This window comes from Pinus tabuliformis, chromosome 8 (assembly GCF_031772625.1).
Source record: "Pinus tabuliformis cultivar Carrire ecotype Pingquan chromosome 8, CPIR1, whole genome shotgun sequence".
Lineage (NCBI taxonomy): Eukaryota > Viridiplantae > Streptophyta > Pinopsida > Pinales > Pinaceae > Pinus > Pinus tabuliformis.
In genome coordinates, this window is record NC_142294.1 from 511,004,101 (window position 1) to 511,025,330 (window position 21,230).

At 33.4% G+C, this 21,230-nt stretch overlaps 1 protein-coding gene across 1 annotated transcript; it reads right to left on the reverse strand.

The window, feature by feature from the left end:
• Positions 1 to 334: 334 nt before the first annotated feature.
• Positions 335 to 18,353, reverse strand: LOC149236338 (aluminum-activated malate transporter 10-like). The gene is made up of 7 exons (XM_089368855.1): positions 18,014 to 18,353; positions 17,696 to 17,836; positions 17,326 to 17,598; positions 16,775 to 16,887; positions 16,513 to 16,661; positions 15,950 to 16,291; positions 335 to 659 (listed from the first exon to the last, which is right to left on the reverse strand). Exons 1-7 carry the CDS (start codon positions 18,351 to 18,353, stop codon positions 335 to 337), a joined length of 1,683 nt encoding a protein of 560 aa, XP_089224981.1.
• Positions 18,354 to 21,230: the final 2,877 nt, after the last annotated feature.

A 21,230-nucleotide genomic window follows, 5' to 3' on the forward strand; every position in this document is an offset into this window, starting at 1 on the left:
CATTGCTGCCATTGCAATTGTCATCGTTCCCTTGATGCCAAGCCCCTTCAGTCCAGTCAATTCCTGGACTCAAGCACTCCTGATTCTGCTTCCACGCCCGCCTTTGGTTTTGCCATTTTCAATTTCAATAGTTCTTTGAACTGCCCCCGGATCAGTGCCCATGTCTCGGTTCTCTTCATCGAAGCCTCCCAGGACGGCAGCGACTCTCAAGATGATCGCGAGAAGCAGCCTACTGATGTCTCAGAGACAGTCATGGAAATGCCTGCGGCTACACTATAGGATGTCTCTAATCGCCCTCTGGCTCAGAAGGAGATGATTAGCAAAGCCGAATACGTCAACATGGAAACTGCTCCCACTGTAGCGGAGGTGGAGGAATACGGGTGGTGTCAGGTGGTTGAGGAGGAACCAGACGATTAGCAGCGCCATCGTTCCAGGTCTCTGCGGCACTCTTGTTCAGCCTTTCGGCCTCTCCCGCTTGATTATTTTTTGGTCTCAAGTTTTTGTTATGTCGGCAAACTGTCTTTGTATGGGTCTTGGGTACCGGGTTCTTGTTCCATGGTTGGGATGTGTCTGTTTTCCCTTGCGTGGGATTATCCTGATGTTCTGCTGGCGCCCCTGTGAGGGCTGGTTTATTTTTGGTCTGGTTAAGTCCTCGGACACTGCAGTCTCAATTGTTCCAAGCTGTCATTACAGGCAACTGGTTCTTTCTGTCTTGAAATGATGTAACTGAATTCTGTTTATGTATATAATAGATTAATTTTAACTATAAAAAAAAAAATTATACCTGAATATTAAACCCAATATTATAATATATTAAACCTTAATATTATAATATTATAAACCTAATGCATATAAGCCTAAAATAATAACCACATTAATAAGCGTGGTTGATATACCCCGATACACGTATATCAATCACATGCACAACCACATTAGTAAATGTGATTGAAATACATTGATTAACATTAACGGTAGCCGTTAATAAACCCAATGGACAAATATTATAAACCCTAAGGATTAATACCCCAAAGGATTAGTTTTTAGATCCAAGCAATTAACAAAACCAAGGGAATCATATTAAAAACCCAAACGATTAATGAACCGAACGAATTATTAATATTATCAAACCAAGGGATTAATAATAAAATCCAAGAGATTAATAAACCTAAGAGATTAATATTATAAACCCAAGGGATTAATACTACAAACCCTAGGGATTTAAAACCCAAGGGATTAATATTATAAACCCTAGGGATTATAAACCCAGTGGATGAATATTATAAACAAGAGAAATTAATAAACCCAAGTGACTAATAATATAAACCCAAAGGATTAATAAACCCTAATTTTGTAATGTTGAAACGCGACATTGAATTGATTTTGTTGCGTTGTGATGTTGGATTGATTTTTATACCATGCAAATCACAATATGAAGCAGTTTTATAGTATAACAAAGTAACGTTGAAAAATTACAATGTAATGTAAGTTTCTAACGATGATTGTCATATTGCTTGTCAACTTGTGACAATTTTTGTCACAATGTGACATTAGATAGGTTTATTCACCATCCAAATGTTATAACATTAAATGTTAATGTTATTTTAAACCCAAGGACTTATTAAACCCAAGGGACTAATATTATAAACCCAGGGATTAATATTAAAAACCCAACGAATTAATAAACCCAAGGGATTAATATTATAAACCCAAGAGATTTATAAACCCTACTTTTGTAATGTTGAGAAGAGATATTAAATATATCACCATGTAATGTAACATTGCAACAATGCGTATCAAATTAATTGTCATCTTGTGACAATGTTTCTCACAATCCAATGTTGGTTTGATTTGTGTAGCATTGAAACATCACAATTCGAAGCCGACGAAACCCTGTTGTAGTTTTTCAATGTGATGTTGAAAAAATTGCAATGTAATGTAAGCTACCAACAATGATTGTCATATTTCTTGTCACAATGGCATTGGATAGATTTCTACACCATTCAAGCATCACAACATTAAACCCTAAAGTTATTATAAACCCAAGGGATTAATATTATAAACCCTAGGAATTAAAAACCCAAGGGTTTAATATTATAGAACCTAGGAATTATAAACCCAAGGGATTAATATTATAAACTCAAGGAATTAATAAACCCAAGGGATTAATAAACCGTAACTTTGTAATGTTGAGAGGTGATATTGAATAAATTGCAATGTAATATAACATTGTGACAATGAGTACCACATTGATTGTAATCTTGTAACAATGTTTTTCACAATACGACATTGGATTGAATTTTGCACAATGTTTATCACCCCAAGGGATTAATAATATAAACTAAATGGATTAATATTATAAATCGAAAGTATTGATATTATAAACGAGAGGGATTTAAAACCTAATATATTTATATTACAAACCTAAGGGACTAATATTATAAACAAATAATAATATTTAAATTCAATTACAAAGATAGAATAACATAAACTATCATCAAATTTGATGATGGTTATTTTATATGATAGGGGTGAATAATAACAAAACTATTAACACAACATATTACTGATCAGAACACAACATGTTACCCATCACACATATCGGAGTGGCGCAGCGGAATCACATATTACCTCATCACACAGATAATAATAATATCGGAGTCGTGCAATGGATGCGTGGCGGGTCCATATCCCACAGGTCCCAAGATTGAAACTTGGCTCTGTTAAATTGAATTTTTGGACCTGTGGGTTATGGGCTCACCACCCTCATTCTTTTGATGAATGTTTTAGTAATTTCACCACTCGGTACCTGAGCAACACATCATTTTAAGAGTTTGGCCACTTTTTATTAAATTATGTTGTTTCATACAATTAAAGAAGTAGTTTAATAGTGTAGCCACTTTTTGTTAATGCCGCTGACACATGAAATTTATTTATTTCATACAATTTAAGGAAAAATTTGAAAAACCTTTTCAACACAAAAGTAGAGAGAGAACAAATTGAAAGAACCAGAAGCTTGCAAGAACCCTCTTTTGGTGTACATGCACTCTTTTGATGCCATTGGCACATTAAAATGAAATATTTCATAGAATTAAAATAATATTATAGGGAGAAATAAAAGGAGATCAAATTTAAATATCTAACACAAAAGCTTCAATAGTTTCCCCTGAGAAGTGGGACAACATTTTAACACATTCAATGATTGTGGACACACGCCCTGAGACTTCATAGCTGCCAATTGCTTCCTTGGTGCCTTTCCACATTTCAAATCGCCCTTTATCAACCCGAGGTATTAATAATATAAACTCAATGGATTACTATTATAAATCCAAGGTATTGATATTATAAACCATACGGATTTAAAACCTAAGGGATTGATAAATTACAAACCCAAGGGACTAATATTATAAACCCAAGCAATATTAGAAGTAACTCATTTTTTTATATAATGCGATCAATTAATTTAATGATTTACTATTTATATATAAATTGGATCATGTGTTGTATTACTACAACAACATTTGTAGTAATGATAGATGGTGCTAAATCAAACATCTTTCACGTTAAGAGGGGACTTCGTCAAGGTTATCTATTGTCCCCCTCCTCTTTTTGTTAGTCATGGAAGGATTAAGTAGATTGGTTAAGAGCGTAAAAATATGAGGCATAATTATGGGTGCTCCTATGGTAGGTGAGATCAATCTCACACATCTATTATATGTCGACGATGTTCTCATTTTTCAGGATCGATCTCATCGAGACTCGTCATGTTTCAATGATATTTTTACTCTTTTTTGCAAAGTGACTGGTATGGTTGCAAATAATTTTAAATCGACTCTCATGGTGGTTGGATGTTCTGAGGATGAGGTATCTTATGGAAGAGGACTTTTCCCTTTTCAGATCAAGATGCTTGAGGAAGGCATAAAATATCTTGGCTTCCATTTAAAACCAAACAACTACATAAAAGCAGATTGGATGTGGCTGGTAGCTAAAATTGAGAAACAAATACAAACTTGGAGTCATAAGTGGCTATCCCATGTTGGTAGGCTAGTCTTAATCAAATCTGTACTTGAAGCCATCCCAATATTTTGGATGTCTCTATCTTGAATTCCAAAGGGAATTCTGAAAATTATTTAGAAGTTTTATTGCAATTTTCTATAACGAGGCCTGAAAGAGGGGTGGACCTTTGCATGGGCCAAATGGGAAAAAATCATATTGCCCAAAAAGTGGGGAGGCTGGGGTATCAAAAATCTTTATAATTTCTCACAAGCTTTGGCAGCTAAAGCAAGTTGGTGTATTATGTCCTCGCCAAACCTATGGACTGAAGTTGTCACCAAAAATATCTCTCTCTCTCTCTCTCTCTCTCTCTCTCTCTATATATATATATATATATATATATATATATATATATATATATATATATATCCCCTCTCTCTTGTAGATTGGTTTTGGCTACAAAACAGAAATAGATCAAACATTTCCACAATCTGGAAAGTTGTGATTAAATCCTCCCACCTTATCGCATATGTTCTTGCCAAGCGGATCGAGACTGGTTGTATAGTTCGTATGAGTCTTGACATGGTAATGGAAACAAGCATATACTCCCTCTTGAACTAGTTGCATACTTAGCATCACAGAGGATCTACTACATTAATAAAATTGTTGACCAAGGTCATCCATCCATTTGGGGACAAATTTGAAAATCTACAGAAGCTTTGAACATACCTAAACAAAGGCACCAGGCCTGGGCAGACTACACTCGTACACTTTCCACTTCTCAAATCCGTATACATGATCCGGAGGACAAGCTACTTTGGGTTCACTCTAAACGGGGCTCTTACTCAGCAAAAGACGGTTATTTAAATATCATTGCCTCAAAGAAGCCTAAGTACATCCCTTGGTGGTGGAAGCATCTCTGGACGCTAAAGAGTCCAACAAAAGATAGATTATTTTCTGGTGTATACTGGAGACTAAATTTCTTCCTAGTGAAAAGTTAAAAAGGAGATCCTTCTATTGCCCATCTTGGTGTGCACTATGCAAAGATGTTGAAGAATTAGTGGAGCATTTGTTTATGACTTGTCCATTCACTATAAAAGTCTAGAACTCGATTTATCATTGCTTATCTATCAACATCAGATGGTGGGGTGACAATATTTTATAGGCATGGAAGCAATGGTGGTCTGAGGCTTCACCTGTCAAACTTAAAAACATCTGTCTTCTCACTTGCTGGGGGATCTAGCTTGGTAGGAATCACAAATTTTTTTAGGAAGTATCCTCTCTACCTAATGCAATTAGTGCCCAAATTACTGCAATATATAAACTTCTTCCCCATGAGGACCAACCCCAGCGTACTCGTCCCATTACAGAGGAGGTTATTGATTGCTCCAAGCCTTGGGCATATTTTTATGGAGTGGCACAACAAGATCGGTATGGCGAGGGTGGTTTTCTTCATATAAATGATACACGACACTTTGAACTAAAGGCGAGATTGGGGCCGAGTACAAACAACTATGCAAAATTGTTCATTTGAAAACTTCTACTATTATTCTCAATTGTAAAAGATTGTCATCAATTACATGTTTATGGAGATTAAAAGGTGTTTGTGGAATGGTTTAATCAATACACTGCATGTCACACACACACACACACACACTCTCAACATTTTATTTGAAGTTCTCATGTTAAAATCACATTTGGAGTACATTTCTTGTCATCACATTTAGAGGGAAATGAATTCGCTTTCTGACAGGTTATCCAAAGAAGCCACACAACAAGATTTTGGTACTTGAAAAGTGACTGAGCAGAATGGTCAGGACCATTATCAGTATTACCATAGACCCTTCACCAAACCTGTGTTTGATATTGATGCTTTGCAGTGACCCTTCACGTCATCCTTTATTTTTTATCAACACTATGGGTTTTTTGGACAGTTATGTTTATATAATTTTGCATGTATGGTCATATATAGATCGACATACATTGTTTATGTTCAGTTCTTTATGTACGTAACATACTCATCAAACATATATGATGATTGCTTGTACCATTCAACAGTGTCCTTTATCATCGTGATACTTCAACAAACACAACATCTAATTTTCTATTTTTTTGGATAATGAAAATTACAATTTTTCCTTGGGGATCATTATTTACCATTTATAAATATAAATATAAATATAAATATGAATATAGTATAATGTATTTTTTATTAGGATGAGTATAGATTTATCTCAACCATTTAAAGTTTAAAACTTAGAAAAATGTTTATATTTTTAGATCTCTAGATATTGTGTATATATACACACCATGAGTATAAATAAAGTTAAGTTAATGAGTACCATTATTATTAATGTTCACTAAAATTTATATAATTCATTAAATTTTAGAAAAATTAAAGTTTTTAAAAAACTCTTCCAAAATCATCCTAATAAAAATAGATAATATGACTAATATTTTGAAAACAAAATAACATATCATATAATATAATATACAATTTAATAACAAATACTTTTCATTTCTATCACAATTATTTCTTTTAATAGCTGCTAATATTTGGGATTGTCCTACATATTAAATTATAAAATTCATGAGACTTTTTTCAATTAAAAAACAAAAAAAAAAAAAAAACCATTGCAAAAACAAATGAAATAACTTGGATCGAAATGTCTCTCAATGTGGAATTATTTATGAGAGTTACAATTTGATTATTCATTATGAGAGTTAAAATTTTATTATTCAATTTTTGGAAATGGCGGAGGAGCTTTCCAAATTTTATAGCCTGCAGTGTGAAATCGAGAAAGCCTCTTTCAGTGGAATCTGCGGATCGAAGATTTTCAGAAACCCTTTATCATTTGTCTTCAGATCGCAGATCCCAAATATTCGAAACCTTATTATTTAAATGAAATGTCAATGATTTGAAATTCCACGAGGTACGTGACAAATTCAGAATCTAAGATAAGGACCATTTCATATCAGAAGGCTTTGTTCAACTTATTCATGGTGCACCAGAAATCAGCAGACCGTAAAGCATGAGGGCAAATAGAAAAAACAAGCAAATATGATTGTGGCCACTAATAACAGAATCTTCAGCTATTTTTTTAATGGAAAGTCAAAAGGAAAGATAGTGGAAAATAAAATATAAAAGAATGAAAAGCAAGTATAGCGCGGTTACAGTGGAAATTTAACAGTGCGCAGGAAATGTAATCCAAAAGCAATGTACCTTTAATATTCACACTTTTGGTCACACATAACATCTGCATACGTCAGTTGATGTCAACAATGCCTTTGGAGCACATATAAAGTTTTTGCTTATGGGCTTATTCTAACATTTTTATTTTTATTTTTGTTTGATCTTGTTTGGGTTTTTGCAATTTTTCGTGTATTTGTTTTGAAATAGGATTTTGGAGTTTTAATTTAATTATCAATAATTTATTTATTACTTGGATCAGAGGATTTAATTTATTTTTAGTGATATTTATTAATTTTAGTAATAGTTTAAATTAAATATTAAAATTTATTTTAAAAATAGTTATGTTTTTTGTATTTTTAATTAAATTGATTAATTAAATAAAATAAAAAGTGGTATGTGAATATGAGTTATGGTATTTTGAGCATTTGTTATTAGTAAGTGAAGTGGCAATGTGACCAAAATATATATAGTGTTGATAAGTGAAGTGGTAATGGAGGGGCAGGCATGACCCACTTACAACCTTGCTACCTCCCACAACATTTAATAGGGTAAGTGGTGTGGCTTTCCATCCCCATGTAGTGCATGCAAACATAAAACCTTTCTCTATATGATGTACAATCTTCATCCGTCCATTCGCCTTGTGGATTGAGTGTTTGATGTTTTGAATTTATATTGGATCTGGTTACCCTCCCCACCGTGACTAATGGGATTATTGCCTCGACAATTTTTTAGAACCATACCAATGCTACAAGAAACTCAGCTGATGAATTACGTGACATTTGGCTTTTTTCCAAGTTTGAGTCACTCTCCTTTAGTTTTGGAGCATCAGGCACTTGCATATGCATGCAATTCATTTCATCCCCTGAAGCTTCAAGGAATAACTGTTCAAATGAGAGAGCGAATGTTGGCCATGTGCCAAAACTCAGCTACACTGAGCTTTTACACCAAGATTTGTTGTGGGTGGTATTGGAGCTAAGGTTTTTTATTGTTGGCGATGCCCACCTTTATTCTACATTTGAGATTGTGCAAGCTTTGATGAAGGGACAATAGTAATAGTAGTAGGTTTCAACCTTATCCTTCCTTTCTTGTTGTTGATTGTGATGATTTTAAGTTAACTTGGTTTAATTTTTTATATTTCAATTTAATTCTTACCGGGTTCACTAGGATTGGTTCTTTGTGTCCACAAGCGCGAGGGGATTTCTAATTGGAGGTGATTTTTCATGTGTACAGTATATGTGACTCTTTTTTCCTACCGGTTTGGGTCACCTTGTTTCCTTTGCCCCTATAATTTTTTCTTCGGTTTTTGTTTCTTTAAAATAATTCTTCTTTTCTTGAGTATAGTGTGTGTCATTTGTCTAGCTCTGTTCTTTTCCCATTGTGGAATTATGTTATCAAAATGCATGTGTAGTTGCAGGGGTAGTTGGGGTAGACAATAAAGGGGTTTCCTACGTGCCCAAGCACATTCTTAGGAAGATGCAGCCATTTTTCACTCATATCCATGAAGAAATTTTCTAGCTAGCAACCTACTCTAATAATGACTTCCAAGCATACTGTGACTCTGAGATCATGAAGGAAGTAGTCACTTCGCTTCCTAAACCTCGTCATAGTAGGGGGAGAAGGGACCAATATCTCACCCTCTATTGGAAGTTGAAAACTGTTTTAGAAAGATTCCAAGGAGAAACATTAAGATTAGAATGATATTATTTCTTCGTTGAATGAGATAAAAAGGGTGAAACATCATCAATTCTCTTGTTTGGTTAGCTTAGATGCCTGTCTGGCTCATATGGAAATCCATCTTGAATGTGAAATCAAGCCTTCTGCTTTGTTGGTATCAATGCACAAGATCTTACTTTAGTGACCTCATTAGATTTTTGATCACCTAGCATGACTTGTTTTAGTTTTATCTTTCTTCATGACACTCTGTTTGTTGATAACTACAGTAGATTCTTTATTTTGACTCGTGTTATTACATTATCGGTCAATAGATTTGGTTTCCCTCGTGGAAGATTGAGACTCATAATGGTATGAACTCTGTTGATTTGAGATGTTTAGAAATAATTAGAAATAATGACAACTCAAAAGTGTAGCATAAATCTCTTCACTTTTATTTATTTTTAAATTGTTTCCTTTAAAAGCTTCTCTCTACTATTCTAGCCTCTTTTAAGTAGTTTACAACGTAACAACCTCCAATTATTTTAATTATATATTTAAATATTTTCTTTAGTTTTGGGAGAAGAGGATTAATTGGAGGAAGTAATATATTTTTAAATTATTTAGAGTAGTTGGGGACCCACTTGTCTCAAATCCATTGTATAACATTAACATAACCTTTTGACTCCCTTAACCATGAAATATAAATGTTACCATAGTATCATAACAATGTCACCAGACATCATCAACCATAATATCAAAATGCATCATCCTTCGTCAACCATATATATAGAGATAAGGAACATAAAACACAACATAAAAACTCATCATTAATCATCCTTGTGTGTCCCATATGTTCATGTTCAAAAAGACCCATATAATGAAAAATGAGCCCATTATCATAGTGTATGTTTGTACTAAAGTCTGAAAAATAAGTAAAAACAAAGTCAAACCAAAATCTCAGTCAAGATAGATCTAGATATCTGTGTGATTCTATGCCTTGTGTCTTCTCAACAATCCTATTTCCTTCTTGTATTCTGATGCAAGACAAGTAATGAAATTTTCTTCCTTATCCATTACCAATTACAGGGATTCTTGTGTGAGAATGGGTAGAGGTAGATTTAGTGCAAGAAGGAAAATGTAAGGTAGTTGATGTAACTTTTGTCATTTTGTTTGTGTAGGTGAGATCAATGGTTGATGTGTATGAGAATGTATAACATGTGACAAATCAGAAAGAATTTGAGGTACACCAATTGGAAGTGGACTGTCATGATGGGAACTTGAAGGCCAATAAGTATTACAAGAGACTAGTGTAACATGTTTAGGCTCCCATCCATTATGTAGTTGGGGATGTTGGTAGGGGAATGGATGAGGCTCAGGGATCTCCATGATGTTGGGATTTGGCTGAGGGGAATTATGCCATACATGTGGGGTAGGAAGAGTTCCTCTTAGTTATAAGTGGTTGGTTTGCGTGAGCTAAGTAAACTCATCAAAATTTGCATCAAAACAAATGGAAAACTTGATTATTTTGTTTTTGCTTTCATGCCAAGTCACATTAACTCTTATTCCATTTTCCCTTCAATTTCCTCAGGAACAACTACTAAAGAAACTCATATACCTATAAATAACAAATTTATTCATGACACCATAAACCTTATTTACATGATAACTAAACAAATTAAATATTCACCAACATAGCTCTTACCTAACACAACAATATGGGTGCTTGAAATAACAAATTAAATGGAGAGGTGAAGATGAAAAAAATGTCGTGTTGATGCATATGTATCAAGGTTTATTGACTATTGAGCGCATGTAAGTGAAGAATATAACTACATGAGGATGCCATTTTACAACATGGAAGCTTAATGAATGCAACAACTTATCAACAACTATAACAGGATGAGCTTTTACAACATGAAAGCAATGAATGCAACAACATATCAAAAACTACAGGAGGATGTCTAATTTGAAGCCATTGTTACAACTTGCTTATGAATAATGGACAAACTTTTGGTTGTAAGCAAGTTGCCTCAACAAGTAGGTTATTTTAGTTATACTTGTAAGTAAAATAAACTTTAGACTTAATAAGGTACCAACTTGAATGGCTTTTTTTTTAATGAGCACATATAAAAAAAGGTGATACGATATGGCATGACATGGAATGGGTGTTCACTATGTATTTTGAGACAACAAAATATAGTGAGGTAAAATGTACCAAAGACAATCAACATTCTGGAATTGGAATCAGACATTTCCAAGTTCCTTTAAGTATTTAATAACTAATCAACATGTAGGGAAATTGTTTAAAAGAACATGGCAATAATGCAGGTTGAGGTAATGTGTCCAATGCGAATAACAATTTCCTATAAAACTATTTATTTACTAGTGCATTTGAAAGACATTTGTAAATTTCCAATATAGTGGGTTTAACAAGGGGGGATTATTAGCTTACTTGTCTTTATCATTTTTTACTAGATGATATGTCTTATGCAGGGGAAACATATCAAGTAAGGCTAAGTGTACATAGCTCATAAGATAAATTTCTCGTATATGTAACTTTGCTTTATTCTTGAGAAGAAAAACCCTCACAAAAAGAACATTGTAATATATGGATAGGAAAACATGGTATGGAGGGACCATGAAAATGTAAAAGGGAAATAGAGTAGCTGTTAGACTTTAAACCTAGAGTTTTCAACATAATGTCATTTATCATAACCACGAAAGCCTAGATAGGAATGTAAATAATCATCACATAACCATTTTCATTTTAATCCCACAAAATGAAACAATCATAAAAAGTTGGAATAGTTGGTGCACAATAAACCTAGAACAATAATAGAAAGAATTGATTCATTAGGATTGCAGACTCGAAGAGGTGGCCAGTAAAATAGGAGGATAAGCCCTCTCTGAGCTATCTACAATTTTTTCAGAGTGGAATACTCAGTGAGTGAGAGAGGGAAATCCCACACAAGAATGATAACATGGACATCATAACGATGAGTCAACACCCTGCAACTAGCTCAAGATGGGAATTCAAATAAGAAGTGTGAAAGTTGTAGCCTTGCAGAGGGTTGTTGCATACAACATTTTAAACAAAATATAACAATAACATGTGTTGGTTTCCTTAGGGAACATGATCCATGTTTCTTTTTTACAAAAAAAAGATGCAGGTAAGAAAAACATGAGTAGGGGAGGGACATGGGAGAAAATAAAAGTAATGAATGAGGGGATTAACGTAGCATGAAATGTAGATAGAGCCATAGAGAGAAACCATTCAATCATTCAACTTTACAATTAAATCTCTTCCTCATTGAAAACAAAAAATGAGAGTGTGTGTGTTGAGGATTCTTATACTGTTAATTGTGGAGTGAAAGCTATTATCCAAGTGCAACAACCAACTCATTCAATGTAATTTTATCTCAAGTCAAGGTTCAAATCAAGCCAAGAAGGAAATTTGCCAAATATAATAGTTATGGAATGCATAGTTGAATGCGAAGTTTATTAGTGACCTGCATTTAATACTAGGCACTCGAAACATATCATACATACATCCCAAAAAATACCTTGGCATGTGACACATTAGTTATACAAAATAAACATAATTAAAAGCCAAGCACATTTTAAATTTATGCACCACCATATAATATGACCAAGACTTTTTCAAATTCCCATATAAGATTCCAAACATAATATATGTGTCATATTTATAATAGAACCTCTTAGCTTTAAAGTAGTATCAAACCACAAATAAAATACTTATAATATCACACAACACATAATATATTCCAAGCAATTTGCTATGCCACCCATTACTTATGCCATATAGAAACACGCTCATGTTTCAAACTTTAACAAAGCATTACATTCCTATTCTTTAACAAAGCATTGCTCTGCTATTCCTTGACAATGTTCATGTCCTCAAAACCTTTGTGAAAGTATTAATGCCATGAGTGTGTTTATACTTGATCACGTAACATATTGACCTCCCCCTTTTGATTTAAACATAAACATATATAAAAATCATTAGCCTATTGACATGCATGCCCTTTATTAAATTCACGAGAAGATGTTTTTACAAACCGGATACCATGTTTCGGAACCATTAATAGGAGAACTAGATGAAACCATTAATAGGAGAACTAGATGATACTATTATATGTATGAGCTACCAAAATTGGTCATGCATATCCTCATAACATAACAGAACATGGTGATGGAAGTAATAATTTTCCATCCAAAGGTATCAACCACATAGCCAATAATGCAATTAATAGCTCAGTGAGCTTTTTATTTGTATACACTAAGTTAACTCATGGTTTGGATCGATTTGAAAGTTTTGTTCATGGGATTTGAGCGTATTCCAGTTATAAAAGAAGTTAGAGGTTTGGATCGATTTGGAGGTTTGGATTTGGATTGATTCAGAATTAGGAATTAAATTATAATGACAACAACTATGGAAGCAGTCGAATTTAACTGAAAGCCCAATGATATTACAGATATAATAGCATTAGTTTGAATGAGTTTCAATGATGATGAATTGGGGCGGCTAGTTTAGCAGACCTAGTCTTGTGTTCGAAACTGACCGAGACTCTCTTTTTTGTGCATTTAAATTTTAAGCAAACAATGCTTAGGTTGTTGATGGTTTTGATCCGGTCAATTATAAGAAAGTGGGTCAGGAAGAATTGCAGAATTGCGTTGTCGTATGCCCGAAATTTACGACCCACAATTGGGGTGTGGTGGTCAAGTACCTCATACTCATCCACAGGCTCGAATCAAATTGTAACCAAGATTATAACGACAACAACTATGGAAACGGTTGCATTTTACTCACAGCCCAATGATATTACAAATCTAATCCCATTAGTTTGAATGATTTTTATGCTTATCAAAATGATATTATGATGGATATAATGGCGTAGTTTGAATGATGATAAATGGGGGTTACTAGTTTAGCATACACGGTCTTGGGTTCAAAATCTGCTGAGATATTTTTTTTGAACATTTAAATTCTAAACAAACAACAGCTAGGTTGCTGATGGGTTTGGGTTGGACAACTTTAAGAAAGTGGGTTGGGAAGAATTGTAAAATTATGTTGTAGTATGCCAGAAATTTGTCATCGCCCAACTCAAATTTGCTGTGTGTAACGCTGAATTAATTCTTATAATACAACATGTTTCATTTTCCATAATTTGAAAAATATAATGGAAAATACATATCCAGCATACATGCAGATTATTTATTTATTTTATATTATTGAAAATTTCTTCGTGGTCTCTTAATTATCATGAAATTTGTCGACGACCCTGGGTTACTCATCATTTATTTTTGTGCAGGTTGGAAGGTTTTAGTTTCATGCATGCAAGCAACCTATTAAATAAATAAACATAAATATATAAAAGATTTATGAGAAGTGATCATGTTGAGAAACCATAATATAAAATGTTCTTTAATGAGTCTAAAATATGCCAAACGGTTTGAAAATAGTAGATTTTTAAAAATGTTCAGTGGATACCTTAAAATATGCCAAACTGTTTGAAAATAGTAGCTTTTAAAAAAATGTTCAGCGGATGTTTAGAAAAAAATTTGTCACCAGCGAAGTCTAATAACATTCAGTCAAGAATCCGCCAAATTGTAAACTAGTGTTCAAGTATTTTACCTAGATAGGAAGTGAAGTGGTGTGAAGTAATTTTTATTTGGAAGAGATTAATTTTTAAAATAGTTGTTAATGTATTAATTAACTTATTTATATGAGTTAAATGACTGATAAATGTGGGTAACATTAATTAGTGATAAGCATTTAAAAAAACATTTTATAATATTTCTTAAATTACTAAAATTGTTTTTTATAAAAAATAACTAAATTTTTTAATTTCTAAATGGTTTTGGTCATACTATTATTTTGGTTTAACAATATATTTAGCCTATAAACTAGTATAGATATATTTTAATTTCATATTTATACTATTATTTTGGTTCAACAATATATTTAGTCTATAAACTAGTATAGATTTAGTTTAATTTCAGATTTATTAAGCATCGAGAGGGATATAATCTATCAAGTTGCAAACTTTTCTTAATTTTTTGCATTCAAAATAGAGACTTATAAGATAATGCAATTTAAATTTTAAAAAATAATGTAATTGTTTTTAATTGGAAAAAATCATTTTTGAAATATAATGTTTTTAAAATAATTATAATAAATCAACATTTAAATAGTAATATGAAATAATCATCTTATTAATAATTAAATGGTAAATAATATTAACAATTAATTATTAAATTATCAATATATTTATTATTCAAAAATTAATTATTAAATGATAAATATATTTATTATTAAAAATTAATTATTAAATTATAAATATTTTTATTATTATAAAAAAATTAGGCAATTGTGAAGCATCAGACTTGCATCTTTATTCCATCGTTATCTTTGTGAACTTATTTACACGTGCTATACTTAATAAACAACTTTAATGCTAAATTAATTAAATATTTAAAAATAAAATGTAACTTAAAAAAATTCATACGTTGAATAACAAAATTGTGTCTTTAATGCTAAATTAATTAAATATTTAAAAACAAAATGTAACTTAAAAAAATTCATACGTTGAATAACAAAATTGTGTCTTTTAATCATTCTCATACTATTCAATAGGTTACAACTTTCTGTAGTAGAGTGTTACTACTAGCCAAGGATTATATTTTTCACGATTCTCCATTTACATGGATGAATAATTGAATTGAGAAACAAATGCCTGCAATCCACATGTATTGAGAAAAACACTGTAATATCTTTGGTCTTCATTATAATCTTTTGTGTTCTCTAGAAGTCTCTTTGGGCATTGTCTTTGTGCTGGTAAACATTTAGCCTGAAAGGGGAACCATTGGCTTTAATGTTGGAATTGGTGATGCAGATTATCAGTCAGAGTAGTGGTGGTGGAAAGATTTGTAGCTGGGGATAGAGCGACGGGTACCATTTGTTCCGTTGAAGTCAGAGGCGTAGTTGTTTTTGTCAAATATGGTGGAAAGGATTCTTTTACTACGTGATTGGTATTTCTAAACTTGGCCTCTTCTCCCAGCTCCCTTACTGTACCAATCACACTCTCTAACCTTGCCACTATTTCTAACAGAAGAGCAGAAAAGCTAGCAAGAGGAAGGACCTCCATAACTGTATAAGTGCCTCGTTTCATTTCGCTCATTTCATATAATTTGCTAGCTTGACTCTTGGATAGGTCCTCTTGAATCTCCCCCTCCAGAGTAGTTTGAAATGACATTGTATTTTCATCATCTGCTTCTTCTGTCATTTTCGGTACTGAGGAGTCATGGAATTTGTCTGATCGAGTTATGTCTTCTTCAATAGTTTTCCAACTCTTGGTATTGATGAAAAGTTCGGGCTGAGCTCTCAGCGAATTTTGAAGTTCCTCTACCATTCTACCATTGCCTTTAAACGACCTGTCATTAAAGTTGGATTTATACTTCTCATTGTCCTTATGCTATCGGCCAGTTCACGAAGAATGTTGGCAGACTCTCTGCCAATATTAATGCATGGCGTCTTCAAATATTCTCTCCGAGAAATTGGAGTTTGATCAGACAACATCATCACCAATAATTAATGATACAAAATTGATCAATATCGGGAAATACAAAAGCAATATTAAGCAAAATTGACCAACATTACCTGAATCTCAGCGTTTAGCAATCCATTTAAAGCCTCCACACAGTGGGCATTGTATCTAGTCACGCTTCCAACTTTTAGATAAAATTGCCATGGATATCTGAAAAAGAAACGTCCATGCGGTGGTTCCCATCTGGCGAAATTCGCCTGCAAAATTTAAAAATAATCGTTAAAGTTAAATGGATAGCCAAACTTATATATATCTACCAGTGTATACTGATAAAATATTATAGTGTATATTGATGAATTATGACATCTACCAGTGAGTCTTCTGTGGCCTTCGAGTTCAACACACATTTATAACCCGATTCGACCTTGTCATCGTCTGAATCCTGGCCATCTTTTGAGTCCAAGAAGTATTCCGTGACGCATTCTGTAATCACATAAACCACTGAATATTTTCTCAATATCTTTGGAATTTGTAAATAAAAGAGTGGAGTGAATTCAATTAAAGACAAATTGTTTTAACTTATTCTTACACCAAAAATTTCCAAATATTTAAGATTGAATAAAGATATCCAAATATTGTATAGAAATCTTCGGCAAAATCACATAACCAATATTTCGTCGACGCGTTTCGAACCAACCAGTGTGGTTCATCGTCAGGACAAGATGAACCACATTGGTTGGTTCGAAACCGGTCGACGAAATATTGGTTATGTGATTTTGCCGAAGATTTCTATACAATGTTATGGATCACAGAAGTCTAAATTCCTTAATAATATCCAAATATTCTGAAAATCGAAAATTAAGATAAAGATAACTTATAAATAGGATAAATGATTTATTGTTTTTTTGTGTGACAAATTACCTTGCAGAGATCCAGCCAATCCTTCTAGGTTATGTATAATCAAATTGTGAAGATCGTCTCCAGCCCATATGGGAAAAACAAACACAGTTATTATGAAACAGACTGTACACCCAATGATTATCGTAGCTATCCTATGATCGGCCAATTTTAAAATGATTTCAACGTGAGAAGTAGAAATGGCTACGAGATTGAAGGTGAGAAGGAAGATGACCACCCCGTAATCGTATCTTTGCTTGAGCACAGGAAAGAAACGCGAATATGTGCACGCTGTACCTGCATCGATCACCAAAGAATAAACATCACAACCCTCAAAGGTGAAGTATCGAATATAACATGCAGAATTGTATTATGGGAAGGAGAAAATATCTACCTAAGGCAAAAACAGAAACACCCAGTATAACCCGTTCGCAGTTTTTCCCTGTAAGTTCTGCAACATAGCTCACCCCCACTCCCAGTAATCCCGCCAAGAGTGTGGCTAAAGATCTGTTCACACCTTTGCTCAATGTAGCACCTGCATAATAAAATTGAGGCGCAAAACATTAAATTTATTATTGTGAAAAAAACCCAATAGTTGGTCTACTTGATATAATATAGTCATGAAATCCTCCTAACAATTTATTCAAAATGTGTGAAGATAACTAGAGGCATTTTAATACTTGTAAACAGGAGGTATTTGGTGAATAATTACCTACGGTGAATTCGAACACCACAACGACAGTCATGACAGCCCACATGGCATTTTCACCAAAACTGTCAAACAATGGGCTCACGAAGTAAAATATAGAGACCAAGGTTAGTGCAAGGCCAACTTTGATGGAATGAATAACTCTTCTAGGATCATCTGCACCCACCTGCCAAACCATTTTGCTCACAGAAAGCACAGATCTTTTGTATTCGTGGAAAGCTTGAGAAATTCTCGTAACCAAACGGTTGCAGAAGTTCTCTTGGATGGTATTCGCTTCCATCCCTTCGTTAACACTAATTTTCCACTCGAGAGGCTGTGACTGAATCAATATCGTGCCCCCCATATTGCTATTGCTTCAGACCTAAACTTCAAACTGAGAAAGCCTTGAATATATCAGCAAGTTTCAATCAAGCATTGAATACAACAGCAGGTTTTAAATTTTAATCAACTTATGTTCTGTAATATCACTTGAGCTCTCTCAAAATTCTTTGTCAGTCCAAGAATTTGAAGTCAGTCCCGTTGATGCAGCGTTCCGGGCCTGGCTGCAATGTGCCAGATCAGTTTCCTCTCTATCCTTTTATAAGTAAAAAGACGTATAAAAAATGAGTTGTTGAGTACGAACAGGACGAAGGGGAGGAGGACAGCCTGTAAGTAGACCTCCACTGTTAAAGGGTTTTAGAGGCCGGAAAGGCTTTTCCAGTCGCATTTGTGGAATTTCGAATCGTGGGCGGCCGACCACATTCGGCAAGGTCTCTAGAGCTATAATTAGCACAGCGCATATAAAAATGGATATACAGATAAATTCAATATGGTGCAGAGTGTGGGCATGGACAGTGGCCATCAACGAAATATTTTATAATGGTTAAAACTTTATACAGTCGATTTTCACCTTTAAACCACCAACTAGCACATTACCATTCCCCATGTGGCGTGCCACGTGATGCAGAAAATATAACTGGGAGACGGATATACAGATCTCAAATCAGTCCAATTCAGTCCACAGAGGGACATGGGCATTCCCCCACTGTAAGCGCACTCTACTTGCTTTTGTATTTGTTTGGTTTTTTTATTTATTTGCCCTCGTGCTTTTGTATTAGTGGCCACAATTGTATTTGTCTGGTTTTTTAATTTATTTGCCCTCGTGCTTTACTGTCACCTGATTTGTGATGCACCATGAATAAGTTGAAGAAAGTCTTCTGACAAGAAACGGACCTTCACGTAACTCGCGCAATTCGTAAGAAAAGACAGTTTTGCATAAATTCTATGTTGGGTAAAAGAAAGCTTTTTTCTTTTCTTCTAACAGGGACGCTCATTTTTGTTCTATGACTTTTAACTATTGGGGATGACGGTTGTATTTTCCGACATTAAATTTGAAATGTAATCCACCGAATGAAATTTTGAGACCGTTAATTTCAATTTTCAAATCTGAAGTTGCCACGTAACTCCTTCAATTCGTAAGAAATGATAGTTCGGCATAACTTCTTTGTTCTGTGCAACAAAATATTTTCTTTTTCTTTTAAACAGAACGGCAATATATATACAAACAAAGTCCATTAATTTCAAATTCCTAGCCACTCTTCCTCGCAGTAGCATTTCTCTTTCTGTAAATGCATGTTTGTTTCTGTAGATGGGCGTTTCTTTTTTTGTCTCTAGTGAGTACTACCGGGCCACCGGCGTTGTTGAAAGTACTAGCATGTCTTTTTAATGTCTTTTCAAGTTCTTCCACTATCAATTCTCCCGCTCGTCACAAAGTGAGACCGTCTTTCTTCCACTATCAATTCTCCCTCTCGTCACAAAGTGAGACCGTCTTTCTTGAATAAAAATTGATGTGGTTGGGTGCACATCAATTTTGAAAAAAATTGTATTAAATGAATAAAAATTGATGTGGTTGGGTGCACAAGAGAATGGGTAAATGATTATGTAACTTTTAAGACTAGGTCAACTAAACTCTATCCAATTGGAAAATTCAAGAACCCTTACACATTTCTAGTTAAAATGTTATATAGAATTTATGGAGAATCAAATTTAGGACATTTTAAGTTATAATGGATTCCCTTGGTCTATGGCACGATAAATCATTCTAAGAGGTTCAATTGGGAAAATATTTTGTCACATAACCTATCAAATGCCATCAAGTTTTCAAAATCATCTACACTAGGATTTGGCATAGGTTTTTATATGTTGACTTTCTTAATGGATATTGTAATAGATTTAGTTCCCTTTCTATTGATAAATTGAAATTGATCTTTTAGTGATCATCCCAAATTCATAATTTTTATTTATATACTATGAAAGGCAATATAAAAATCATTCCTATGATATTTGTGACAATTTCGTGTGTAATTTTATCGAATTATTTCTGCGAAGTCCCCACCTAGAATCAGGAAAGGAATGCAATAAGGATTACATGGTATTGGGGACCGGTTTGTGGAAGCAAAGTTTTCCTGTCTTATAATATATGGTTGTGAAAATAGTCCTCATGTGCTTCCCAAATTTATTCCTAAAAGACTTGTAGAAAGGGAAATAGCTAACCCAACAACACTTAACAAAATAAAAATGTTACTACACGGAAATTTAAAGAAGGTTTGGCCAAATTTTCCTATTAAAATTGGTCAACTAACTCTTAAAGACATAGGAGATGTAATGGTTGAAGTAAATGGGCTTCATGAAGATTAGTTACATTCTCTCCCTTTTTACAAATATGATCCACATATTCTTTTTAATGTTCATTTGAAGTCTCATATGTATTAAAAGAATTATATCCATCAAGAACTAATGTTTGAATCTTCTTTTAGACAAGTTGATGCTTTTTATGAGGTTATTTTATAGATTGTTTTGTTAGATGAACTTGGAGAAAATACAAAATATAGAAAACTTTAGACAAAATTCTTATCTCTATTATCTTCAGCAAAGGAGTAAAATCTTGAGTATTCCTTTTTGTATTTATTTTGTTGCTATTTTAAGTTCTCAATTTTCTATTTTCTTCAAAGTTAGATATTTATGTTTTGATGTCAAATTCCTAGTTTCTGTTTGCCTTCGAAATTCACATCTGATATGTAAAAGGAATATTGGTTGTCTAGGTTATAGCTTCTATTATCTTGAATATTGTGTCGTAGGGATTTAACAATTTGAAATGGCATTGTACTTTTATAATTAACATGTTTAAATATATTTAAATTTAATTTGGATTTAGTTTTTCCAACTACATTATTTGAAGCAA